Here is a 12,623-nt window from a genome sequence, read left to right as displayed (position 1 = left end):
CTTTGGGACACCGGGACACTGGGTCAGGGACGTTGGGACCTGGGGCACGGGGATGTTGGTACCCACGACGTGGAGAAACTGGGACTCGGGTCAAGGGGACGTCAGCGACTCAGGGATCCAGGGACTAAGGGATCCCAAGGATCCAGCAGCTCCGGAGGTCACGTGGTCCCAGAGATCCCAGGGACCCCCCTTGGCACGTTCCCTTCCAACACCTGCAGGGCCCTCCCGGCTGCTCTCCTGGTCACATCCCTCCCTGGGGACCGCAGAGGGCGGGAGCACTGGCGGGAGGGGTTGGCCTGGCTGGGCTGAGCTGGGGGGCTCCCAGTGTAACAGAGAGGCAGGATTTTCCAAGCTGGATCCATTTAATGACACAGACGGAAGCCCCGGCGTTCCCAGGCAGCAGAGGAGGCAGGGGAGGGGGTCCCGGAGCCGAGGGGAAGCTGGTGGGCAGGGGGCATGGCTGGGGAGGTGGGTGTCAGGGGGAGCAGGGCCCGTGCTGGTCCCGGGGTGGCAGGGCAGGGCGGTCTCCCCATCCCGGCGCCGTTCAGCCCCCGCCAGGCTCTGGCTCCGCTGCTGTTCCGTGTCCCTGGAGCAGAGGGATGTGCCGGGGGGGAAGGGATCTGCTCCCTCCAGCTCTGGGCTTTGGGTTCGTTTCGTTCCAGGGGGTCTCGGCTCCGGCGGGGGCTCTGGGTGCCAGTGGGGGCTCTTGGCTCCAGGCCGAGCTGCTGCCACCTCCCCTTGGCGCCCCTCTCCCCGGCCCCGGGGCGGCTCCTTCCCCGGTCCCAGGGATCTCTCTGCCAGGATCCGGCTCCGCTCGCAGCCGTCATTCCCTGGGCAAAAAGCACAGCAGAGGTTACCCCCGCGCGCGGCACAGCCAGCACGGCGCGGCCACGTGTGGGCATTCCCCTGGGAAACCTCCCTCCTCTTCCTCTTCCTCCTCCGTGGCCTCTCGCCCTGGCCCGGGGGGTCTGAGCTGTGGCACGAGGCTGCGCCGCGGGGCCGGGTTCCCGGGGAGCCACACGGGAAGCACGAGGCTGCTGGCTCCGGCCTCGTGACCGTCAGGAGGGAAATCCCAGGGGAAGGGCGAGGGGTGGGAAGCAGGCAGGGGACACGGCCGGGTGGTCCCGGGCCAAGCCCTGACAGGCTGGGCTGGGCTGTGCACCCGGGGCTGGCGCACGGCCGGCTCCGAAGCACGGGGCCATCCTGAACCTGGGGGGGACCCGCTGCTCCCCCGGGACAGAATTCCTCATTGCAGGAGGGGAAGCAAGCAGGGGGGGAAACCAGCTGGGTGAGTGGGCGGGGGGGTGGCACGGGTACCACCGGGACCTGCCGGTGCGGGGGCGGCGGGGGGCTCACGTGAGGGCGGCCTTGGCCCCGTGGGTGCGTTGGTGGGCGGCGAGATCGACCTTCTGGGCGAAGCTCTGGCCGCACTGGGGACAGGCCAGGGGGGTCTCGGCCGCGTGGCTGCGCCGGTGGCTCCTCAGGGAGCCCCTCTGGCTGAAGGCCTTGCCGCAGTCGGGGCAGGCGAAGGGCTGCTGCGCGGCCAGGCTGCTCCGGCAACCCAAGCTCTTCCCGCCGTGGTCAAAGGGGCCACCGGGGGCCTCATGTGGCTCTGGGGGGCGGCTGCCACCGGGCTGGGCCTCAGCGACGGTGCCGGGGGGGTCCTGGGCGTGGGTGCGCTGGTGGTTGAGGAGGAATCGCTGCTCGCGGAAGCGCTTCCCGCAGCGCTGGCAGGAGAAGGGCTTCTCGCCGCTGTGGATGCGCTGGTGGGTGAGGAGGTTCTGCTTGAGGCTGAAGCTCTTCTGGCAGACGCCGCACTGGTAGGGCCGCTCGCCGGTGTGGATGCGCTGGTGGATGATGAGGTTGTGCTTGAGGCTGAAGGCTTTGCCGCACTCGGCGCAGATGAAGGCGCGTTCCCCGGCGTGGTGCTTCTGGTGCCGGGCCAGGCTGGGCTGCTGCCCGAAGCGCTCCCCGCACAGGATGCACTTGAACTCCTTCTCAGCCTCCTCCTCGGCCTGGCTGTGGATCACCAGCACCTTCTCGTCCCCCAGCCCCTCCTCGCCAGGGAAGGCGAAGGGGTTCTCGCCGGTGGGAGACGCCAGGTCCGTCATGGGGGACGCCAGGTCCGTCGTGGGCGGCGACCGCCCGGCTCAGGGCGCCGGCATCCCTGGGGAGGGCAGACGGGGAGAGCTGCAGCTCCCGGCACCTCCAGGAACCGGTCGGACTGGGTGTGCCGGGGCTGTCAGCACCCGCCGGCTGCCTCGGGTGCTCCCACCCCTCGCCGTGCCCCGGCTGCAGCAGCGGGGTCCCCCCTGCCGGGGGTCGCGGCAGCGCGGGGAGCCCCTGGGCTCGGCCACAGCCGCGGGGCCGGGTGGTGGGAGCTGGGGGGGGGGGGGGGCGGGGGGGGTCGAGTGGGGCCGGGGACCCCCCGCTGGGGCCCCGGGAGGAACCGGGCCGGGCCAAACAGGGCCGAGCCGAGCTGAGAAGGGCCGAGCGGGGCCGAGCCCAGCAGGACCCAGCCGAGCCGAGCGGGGCCGAGCCGCTCGTACCTGCCCAGCCGGTCTCGGTCCCCCCCCGGGCACGTCCCTGCCCGGCGGCTGCCGGGCTCAGAGAGGGGTCCCCGGCCCCGCTCCCCCCGCCCCATCCCGGGGGTCCCGCTCCCCCCCCAGCCCCGCAGCGCGTCCCCCGCCGCTGACCTGCCCGAGCCGTCGCCAACGCCGCGTCCCGCCGGCCCCGCCCGGTGACGCACCGGCCCCGCCCGCGCCCGTCACCGCGGCCTTGCGGCGGCTCCGCCCGGGGGGGGGGGCATCACCCCCACCCCGGCAAACCATCCCCCCCCCGCCAGCTACTGCCCCCCTGCAGCATCCCCTCTGCCCTCCCGCATCCCCCCGCAGCAAGTCTCCCATCCCCCCGCCCCCCATAATTTGCCCCCCCTGCAGCATCTCCCCTTCCCCCCCAATTCGCCCCCCCTGCAGCATCTCCCCCTCACCCCCTTAGCACCCGCCCCCCCCCCCCCCCCTCCAAGGACACCCACCCCAGCCCGACCCAGAAATTGGCTTAAATTGCCCCCAAACCAGAGGAAGCAGTTTGGGGAGAGAGAACAGCCCCAGGTCCCCCACACAGGGTGAGGGGTCCCAGACTGCAGACCCCCCCCCCCCCCGCAACACGCCAAGCCCGGCTGGGTGGTCCTGGTGGTCCCAAGCTCCCGTGATGGAGGAGGCAGGAAAGGGCTGTGAGAAAGCTTTTATTTAAATAACCTCAAAAAAATAGAATTGCAGGAGCAGGAATGCTGCTGGGGGGGGTGGGGGGTGGGCAGGGAAGGGGGGGAACATACAGCCACCATCCCCCTGCCCCCCCATCCTCAGGGTCACCCCCAAACCACCTCACCCGGCAGAAATTAAGGGAGTACCAGGAAGCTGCGATCAGCAATTAGCACAGAGCGAGAAGCACAAGCCCCCTCCCCCCACCCCCCTCACCCCGCAGACCCCCCGGCTCCCAGCGCTGCGTCCCCATCCCTGTCCAAGGCCGAGATGCTTCCCGGCTGCTTTCCAGGCTCTTCCCTGGTTTCTGGGCTGGTTTCCCAGCTCTTTCCCATTTTTCTGGCAGTTTTTCCTGTTATTTCCTGGTTTCCTGGCTGCTTTTCCAGCTCTTAGTTCTGTTTCCTCAGCTGTTTCCAGGCCATTTTCCCAGCTCTTTCCCATTTTCCCAGCCGTTTTCCCAGCTTTTTTCTGTTTTCTCAGCTGTTTTCCTGGCCCTTTTCCCAGCTCTTCCCTGTTTTCCAGGCCATCTTCCCAGCTCTTTCCCATTTTCCCAGCCGTTTTCCTGGTGCTTGCCTCCCCCAGCTCTCTGCCCGGGCCAGTGGGCAGCTGCCAGCAGGGTTGCAGCTCCCCTTTCCTTCTGGAATGCTGTCCAGTCCGGAGATCTGGGAGCAGCCCCTGCCCCACAGAGACCCCTCTCTGCCCCACGGCCACCGCGGGCTCTGCAGATCCAAGGGAATCACTGAATCGTTTTGGTTGGAAAAGACCTTGAAGGTCATCATCGCGTCCACCTGGAGGTGGTTTTGAAGCCAGCGGCTCCTCAACTCTTCCCACTTCCCCAGGGTCCACGCGGCCCCGGCGGGAGCAGCGGATCCGGGTCCCGCGGCCGCTCCCGGCTCCGTCCCTCGGCGGATTCGGGGTCTCCTCCGCGGCCGCCGCCGCCCCAGCCCCTTCCCGGCCCCACCGCGCTCCCCACCCGCCCTTCATTCATTCCCATCCTCCTTCCCTCGCATCCCGGGGGGATTTCTGGAGCGCGGTGGGGCCGGTCCTGGGGTGGGGAGGGTGTGGGGAAGGGGGTTGGAGCCGCCGGGGTCACAGGCAGCTGGGACAGGGCGCCGGTTTGTCCTGGCGCTCGGGCACCCGCGGGACACGCTTCTCCTCGAAGCCGCGGCCGCAGCCGCCGAACTTGGCCCAGAGCTCGGCCCGACACTCAGGCTGCGGCTTCGGCGCCCGCTGGCCCAGGCACTCGGCGCAGCAGCACGGGGGGGGCAGGCCGGGAGCCTTCGGCCTCAGCCCTTCCTCCTCCTCCTCCTCTTCCTCCTCCTCCTCCTGGGCGCACTTGCAGGGGCAGAGCCCGGCGGGCCCCTCCGCGGGGTGCTGGGTGCCGGCAGCGAGGTGCTGCTGATCCTCCTGCATCAGCTGCAGCAGGATGTCGGCGGCGCCGGTGGGGCTGTCGGGCCTGTCGTGGGGCTGCGATCCCGGGCGCAGCTCCTCCCGCCGGGCGCAGGGAGGCAGGAGCAGGGCGGGAGTCTCGGCGGCTTTTCCCAAGGGAATGCCGGCGGCGGCAGCATCGTGCTCCTGGTGGTGGGGCGGGCCGGCGTGGGTGCGGCGGTGCCGCAGGAGATGAGCCTTCTGGCTGAAGCCCTTGGCGCAGTCGGGGCAGCGGAAGGGCCGCTCCCCGGTGTGGGTGCGCTGGTGAACCGCCAGGTTCACCTTCTGCCGGAACCGCTTCCCGCACTCGGCGCAGGCGTGGGGCCGCTCGCCCGCGTGGCCCTGCCGGTGCAGCTGCAGCTCCCCGGGCTCCTCGAAGGCCTCCCCGCAGAGGGAGCAGGGGTAGGGGGCACCGGGAGGGGGCTGCAGGATGGCGGCGGCAGCGGCGGCGGCCGTGGCGGCGGTAGCGGTGGCCGGGGCCCGTCCCGGCTCGTTTTCGGTGCCGTGGATGCGCTGGTGAACCCGCAGGGAGAGTTTGCTCTTGAAGCGCTTGGGACACTCCGGGCAGGTGAAGGGCTGGCGGGTGCTGTGGGTTTTTTGGTGGGCGATGAGGTTGGGCTTCTGGGCGAAGCGCTTCCCGCACTGTGGGCAGGGGAAGGGGCGCTCCCCGGTGTGGGTGCGGTAGTGGGTGACCAGGTTGCCCTTCTGGTTGAAGCGGCGGCCGCAGACGCCGCAGGTGAAGGGCCGCTCGCCCGTGTGGATGCGCTGGTGGGTCACCAGGTTGGTCTTCAGGCTGAACCTCTTGCCGCAGACGTCGCAGCGGTAGGGGCCGCGCCCGCGGTGGTTCTGCCGGTGCTTCACCAGGCGCTCGTACTGCGGGAAGCTGCGGCCGCAATCCGGGCACAGCCAGGCTCGCCCTTCCAGCGCTTTGTCTGGGGGGCTCTTGGGGGACAGCTCGTCACCAGAGCTCTTCTCCTGCTCGGGGTAAGGCTTGGGCCCCAGGTGACTCTTTTGGTGGGCCACCAGGGCCAGCCAGAGCCCGAAGCTGTTGCCACACTGGTTACAGATGAAGGGCTTTTCCACCCCGGGGGCTGGGGGAGGTGGGGGGGGTGGCGTCCCCCAGCACCGGCTGCACCCCCAGGTGCCCCAAGAGGTGAGGGCCGGGGTTGAAGGCGGCTGCGCACCCCCCGGGACCCTCCGGTTGAGGTCGGAGAAGGGGCAGCTTCTGGCAAAAGCCCTCCCCGCACTGGGCGCAGGGGAAGGGCTGCTCGCCGTGGGGCGGCAGCAGCGGCTCCTTGGCGGGGGTGAAGCTCTTCTCGGCACAGGGGTACAGCTCCTGCCCCTCTGGCATCTTCTGGAGGGGCAGCGGCGGCACCGTGGGGAAAGGGGTCTCCACCTCAGGACCCCCTGGTTGGAGCAGGGTGGGCGCAGCCCCGTAGGGGTGACAGATGGCCGGGCTGCGACCGGGGCAGCGCCGCTGGCGCGGGGCGTGGGTCTTCTGGTGGGCTTTGAGGGACACCTTGTCCTTGAAGCACTTCTGGCACTGAGGGCAGGGGTAGGGGCGGAGGTCGGTGTGGGTGCTCTGGTGGGTGACCAGGTTGGTTTTTTGGGTGAAGCGTTTCCCGCACTGGGCGCAGGCGAAGGGCCGCTCGCCGGTGTGGACGCGGTAGTGGGTGACCAGGTTGGTCTTTTGGTTGAAGCTGCGGCCGCAGAGGAAGCAGGTGAAGGGCCTCTCGCCCGTGTGGATGCGCCGGTGGGTGATGAGGTTGGGTTTCTGTCGGAAGCTCTTCCCACACTCCGGGCAGACAAAAGGGGTGTCCTCGGGGTAACCCCGGGGTTGGGAACGCAGCTTGGCTTTGCCGGGGGTGCCGTCCCCTTGCTCTCCCCCAGCCAGGGCCTTGTCGCTGGCGGCGTGGATGCGTTGGTGGGCCAGCAGGTTGGCCTTCTGGCTGAAGCTCTTGCCACACTGGGTGCAGGGGAAAGGCCTCTCGCCCGTGTGGACGCGGCGGTGGGTGAGGAGGTTGGGGCGCTGGCTGAAGCTCTTCCCGCAGTCCCCGCAGCGGTAGGGCTTCTCCCCGGTGTGGATCCGCTCGTGGGTGATCAGGCTCTGCTTCTGACGGAAACCTTTCCCGCACTGGGCGCAACGGAAAGGCCCCGAGCCCAGCTGGGGAACCCAGCAGGACACCCTGCCCACGCTGGCAGGGACGTCCCGCTCGGCGGCGGGGCGGTCCGGCGGGCGCTGCCCGGCGTGGAACCAGCGGCCGGAGCTGCCGGTGGGATAGAGCTCCAGGGAACCGGCAGCTACCCCGGGCTTCTCCTCAGGCTGCTCCACTTTGTTCACCCCACCGGGCTCCACTGGGGGGGGGAAAAAAAGATTCGAGATGTTCGTTTCAGAGGGGTTGAATCATAGGATCATCCTGGCTGGAAGGGACCTTGAAGATCATCAAGTCCAACCATAACCTAAATCCCCTACCGTGACCTGATGTACCCGTTCAGTGCTGAAATCCTGTCCCTCAGCACTGTATCTCTATTTCTTCTAACCACTCCCAGTGATGATGACTCCACCACCTCCCTGTTCCACTGTCCAACCACTCTTTGGGTAAAGAAATTCTTTCCAATATCCAGTCTAAACCACCCTTCAGGCCATTTCCTCTGGTCCTGTCATTGTTCACTTGGGAGAAGAACCCAACTCCCACCTCCCTACACCCTCCTTTCAGGTGGTTGTAGAGAGCAATGAGGTCTCCCCTCAGCCTCCTCTTCTGCAAACTAAATAATCCCAGTTCCCTCAGTCTCTCCTCACTGGGCTTCTTTTCCAGACCCTTCAACAGCTTGGTAGCTCTTGGTAAGTCTGGAGAATGACAGAACATCCCAAGCTGGAAAGAGATCTGGGAGGATCATGGGGATCAACTCCTGCCTCCTCCCACTGTGCTTAAAACTAAACCAAGGTTTGTACCATCCTGAAGGACCAGGGCCTGGCCTGGATCCTGCTCCACCCCCAGCCCACCCAAAGAAGCAAGGGCAGCAGGAGAAAAAATTGCCATTAATTGGCCCCAAATGGCCACAAACTAGACCCGAATGACCAAAACCGGCCACAAATGGCCGAAAAGTGGCCCCAAATGACTGCAAACTGGTCCCAAAATGGCCACAAATTGGTCCTGAATGACCAAAAAAGGCCACAAACAGCCTCAAAATGGCCCAAAATGGCCATAAACTGGACCAGAATTGTTGCAAACTGACCCAAACTGGCTCCGAATTGCTGCAAAATGGCCAAAAATGGCCACAAACTGGCCTGAATGAGAAAAAAATATTCCTCAAATGCTCCCAAACTGGCCCAAACCAGCTTGGAGTATCTGCAGCCAGACCCAAAATGGCTGCAAACTGGTCCCAAATTGCCAAAAATAGCTCAAAAATGGCCATAAACTGGCCCGAAATGGCCACAAATTGATCCCAAATTACCAAAAATGGCTGCAAATGGTCACCAATAGGCCACAAACTGGTCCCCAATTATGAAAAAAGGCCACAATTGGCCCTAAAATGGCTGCAAACTAGCCACAAACTGCCCCAGAATGTCCACAAACTGGTTCTGAATGACCAAAAATGGTCACAAATGGCCCCCAAATGGCCCAAAATTGTATCAAACTGACCCAGAATAGCTGCAAACTGGCACAAGATGGCCACAAACTAGTCTCAAATGACCAAATGTGGCCACAAATGGCCTCAATATGGCCCAAATTGGTCACAAACTGGCCCAAATCTGCCCAAAATGGCTCCTAACTGGTCCTGAATGTCACAGAATAGCCCGAAACTGGCTCAGAATGGCCAAAAACTGGAGTGGTTGCAAAATGGCTGCAAACTAGCTCAAAATGGCTGCAAACTGGCCCAAAATGGCCTCAAAATGGCTAAAAACTGGCCCCAAATGGACACAAACTGGTCCAGAATAACTAAAAATTGCCACAAACTGGCACAAAATGGCTGCAAACCCCTTCAGAATGGCCTCAAAATAGCCCAAAATGGTGGCAAACAGGCCCAACATGGGTGAAAATCACTGCAAACTGGTCTGGAATGGCCACAAACCAGCTGAAAACCAACCCAAAATGGTGCAAAATGGACACAAATGGCTGCAAACCAACCCAAAATGGCCTCAAAATGGCCCAGAATTGCCATGAACTGGTACAGAAAGGCAAGAAACTGGCCCAGAGTTCCACAAACTGCACTAAAATAGCTGCAAACCAGCCCCAAATGGCTGCAAAGTGGACACAAACTGGCCCTGAACGGCAATAAACTGGCCCAGAGTGGCTGCAAACCAGTCCAGAACAGCCCCAAACTGTCCCAGAGTGGCCACCAACTAGTCCAGAATGGCTACAAAGTGACCCAAAATGCCTCAAAATGGCCATAAAGTGTCCCAAAATAGTTGTAGACTGGTCCAGAATAGTGACAAGCTGGTCCAGAAGGGCAATAAACTGTTCCAGAGTGGCCACAAAATGGTCCAAACTGGACCAAAATGGCTGCAAACTGGACCAGAATGGCCTAGAAGGGCAATAAACCAGCTGAAAATCTTCCCCAAATGGCACAAATTGGCAGAAAACAGCTACAAATTGATCCAGAATGACCAAAAATGGCCACAAAACAGCCCCAAATGGCTGCAAACTCACCCAGAATGGCCTCAAAATGGCCACCAACTGGCCCAGAGTAGCTGCAAAATGGCCCAAAACAGCTGCAAACTGCACCAAAATGGCCTAAAGGGCAACAACCTGGCCCAGCTTGGCCAGAAACCAGCTGAAAATCTTCCCAAAATTGTGGAAACTGATCCAGAATGACCAAAAATGGCTCAGAGTGGCCCAAAATGGCCCCCAACTAACCTTAAATGGCCACCAGGTGGCCCAAAATTCCCTCAAAATGGCCCAAAAGTGCTACAAACTGGCCCAGAAAGGTCTCAAATTGGCCCAAACTGGCTGCAAACAGGCCCAAAACAGCCCGTAAAGGCAACAACCTGGCCCAGACTAATCAGAAACCAACTGAAAATCTTCCCAGGATGACTACAAACTGATCCAGAATGACCAAAAGTGGCCACAAATCAGCCCCAAATGGCTGCAAACTCACCCAGAATGGCCTCAAAGTGGCCTAGAATGGCCCCTAAATGGCCACAAGTTGGCCCAAAATGCCCCCAAATGGCTACAAACTGTCCCAGAATGACCATAACACGACCCAAAATGGCCACAAAATGGCCCAAAACGTCTACACACTGGCCCAGAATGGCCATAACATGGCTGAAAGTGACAAAAATGGCCACAAAATGGCACAAAACAGCTACAAACTGGCTCAAAATAGCCATAACGTGGCCCAAAATGACAAAAATGGCCACAAAAATGGCCCAAAACGTCTAGAAAAAGTGACAAAAGTGGCCACAAAATGGCTGCAAAATGACACAGAACAGCCATAACATGGCTCAGAGTGACAAAAACATCCACAAAACGGCCACCAACTGGCCCACAGTGGCTGCAAAATGGCCCAAAACAGCTGAAAGGGCAACAACCTGGCCCAGCTTGGCCAGAAAACAGCTGAAAATCTTCCCAAAATGGTGGAAACTGCTCCAGAATGATCTAAAAAAGGCTCAGAGTGGCCTCTAAATGGCCCCCAACTAGCCTTATATGGCCACCAGGTGGCCCAAAATCCCCTGAAAATGGCCCAAAAGGGTTACAAAGTGGCCCAGAAAGGCCTCAAATTGGCCCAAACTGGTCCAAAAGAGCCCAAAGGGCAACAACCTGGCCCAGCTTGGCCAGAAACCAGCTGAAAATCTTCCCAAAATGGTGGAAACTGCTCCAGAATGATCAAAAAAAAGCTCAAGAGTGACCCCGAAAGGGTCCCCAACCGGCCTTGTACGGCCACCAAAATGCCCTTAAAACGGCCCCAAAGGGCTGCAGACTGGCCTAGAAAGGCCTCAGGCTGGCCCAAGAGAACTGAACAGCCACAAAACGTCCCGAAACGGCAAAAAAAACCCTCCCCGAACGGCTGCAAACTGCCCCCCAACCCCCCCCCCCCCAAGCCGTGCCCCCCAGGGGACGTTCCCCCCGGATCACCCACCGGCGCAGGGGCTGGTCAGGACCTTGGTGTCCTCGGGCACCCTCTGCCCCTCCCCGTAGGGCTCCTCGGTTTGCTTCATCCCGAACAATCCCCCGGGCTTGAAGAACCGGTATCCTGCGGGAAGGGAGAGGTCACCGCCCCGCCGCCCCCCCCGGGCCCGCATTCCTGCTTTGAAGGGGAGCCCTGGGAATTCCAGGACGGAGGATAAAAGGAGGGGGGGGGTGGGGGTGTGTTCCCTCTCACCGGTGCAGGGGTCGGAGGGGATGTCGGTGCCCACGGTGTCCAGGTCGGTGCCGGGGCGCGGGGCCTCGCTCAGCCGGGGGTAGGGGAGCAGGTTGAGGGCGTGGGCGGGCTGGGGGGGGCAGACCCGTTGTTTTGGGGGGGGATTCTCACCTCCTTCGACCCTGAGCTTGGGAATTCTGGGAGCCCTGCCTCAGCAGGGTCACACACCCCCCCCCCCAGCCTCAAGGTGATCCCGTGGATTCGGGCGCTGCAGGCGGGAGGAACCCCGGGATCCTGCCCCCCCCCCCGCCCCCCCCCAGAGGCAGCCGGATCCCTCGGGAATGCAGCCGGAGCCGGGAGATGGAGCCCCAACCCTCCTCCCCCCCCCCCCCCAAACTTTTCCCAGCCCAGCGCGGCCGCTCCCCGCTCCGTGCCTCAGTTTCCCCGCGGAAACCCCCCCAACCCCCCCCCGGGGCCGCCCTTCCCCAGCCGGTCCCATCCCCCCCCCCCCACCCGGGAGCTGCTCTTCCCGGGAAGCCCGATTCCTAAACCCAGGCCGGGATTCCCTCCCTCCCTCCCCCGCTCCCGGTACCTGGGGTGCCCCCCCCGCCGCCATGGCTCCCCCGGGAGCGGGGGGGCATGAGCCGCGCGGCCCCGGCCGCCCCCCCCCCCCCGCCGCCACCGGCGCCGCCGCCGCCGCTTCCCGACTCGTTCCCGACGGCTCCCGCGGATCCCTGGGAAAGGCAGAGAGAGGGGCCGGGGAGCGGGGAGGAGGCAGGCCCGGCGGGGCCCGGATCCCTCCCGCTCCGCCTCCCCCCGGTTATTTTGGGTGCGAGGAAGGGGCCGGGCCCGGCGGCGGCTGCCGGGAGTTGTAGTGCGCGGGGAGGGAGCGGGGCCTCCCGGGAATGGCGGCGGGAGCGGCGGGCTGCGGGGCCCGGGCAGGGCTCCCAAAGCGGGGGCAAGCGGAGGGGACCCCCCCGCCCCCCCCCCCCCCGGCCGAGCCCGCCGTTGCCGGGGCAACAACCCCCCCCCCCCCCCCCCCGCCTCCCCGGGGACACTCACGGGCGCGGAAGGACCCGCCGCGCGGTGACGTCGTGGCGGCGGTGACGTCACGACGCCCCCGTCACGCCGCTTCCGGGTCGGCGGGCGCCTCCCGCGCCCGGGGGGGGGGAGGGGTGTGGGGGCTGCAGCGCCCCCTGCCGGCACATCCGGGCACCGCGGGCGCCGTCCCGCCCGCCGCGCGGTCCCGGGGCGGGGGGGGGGCACCGGGGGCGCCGCGGCCGGTGCCGCTCGGGCATGCCGGGAGGTCAAGCCCTGCGGGGTTCCCTGCCGGCACCCAGCCCGAGGCGGGCGTCTCGGTGTCCGCCGGGCCCTCGGCATCGCGTCCCGGGGGTCGCGGGGCCGGGGGTGACGCCGGTGTCCTCCTGTCCTGGAGGGCACGAGGCTGTGGGTGACACCGGGGGGACACCGGCGGTTCTGGGGGACGCCACGGGTGGTCCCGGTGTGACACCGGTGTCCTGTGGTCCCGGGGGGCACGTTGGGTGGTCCCGGTGTGACACCGGTGTCCCGTGGTCCCGGGGAACACGGTTCTGGGTGGTCCCGGTGTGACACCGGTGTCCTGTGGTTCTGGTG

General features: G+C 64.8%; 1 protein-coding gene across 1 annotated transcript; it reads right to left on the bottom strand.

Moving 5' to 3' along the window:
• On the bottom strand, positions 1–12,016 carry LOC127381827 (zinc finger protein 27-like). The gene is made up of 7 exons (XM_051612633.1): positions 11,584–12,016; positions 11,013–11,121; positions 10,770–10,883; positions 5,752–7,043; positions 4,354–5,696; positions 1,357–2,151; positions 1–830 (listed from the first exon to the last, which is right to left on the bottom strand). Exons 1-7 carry the CDS (start codon positions 11,605–11,607, stop codon positions 824–826), a joined length of 3,684 nt encoding a protein of 1,227 aa, XP_051468593.1. The 5' UTR covers positions 11,608–12,016; the 3' UTR covers positions 1–823.
• Between the last annotated feature and the right edge of the window lie 607 nt (positions 12,017–12,623).

This window comes from Apus apus, chromosome 2 (assembly GCF_020740795.1).
Source record: "Apus apus isolate bApuApu2 chromosome 2, bApuApu2.pri.cur, whole genome shotgun sequence".
In the NCBI taxonomy this organism is placed as follows: domain Eukaryota; kingdom Metazoa; phylum Chordata; class Aves; order Apodiformes; family Apodidae; genus Apus; species Apus apus.
This window is presented reverse-complemented; position numbering and strand designations above follow the sequence as displayed.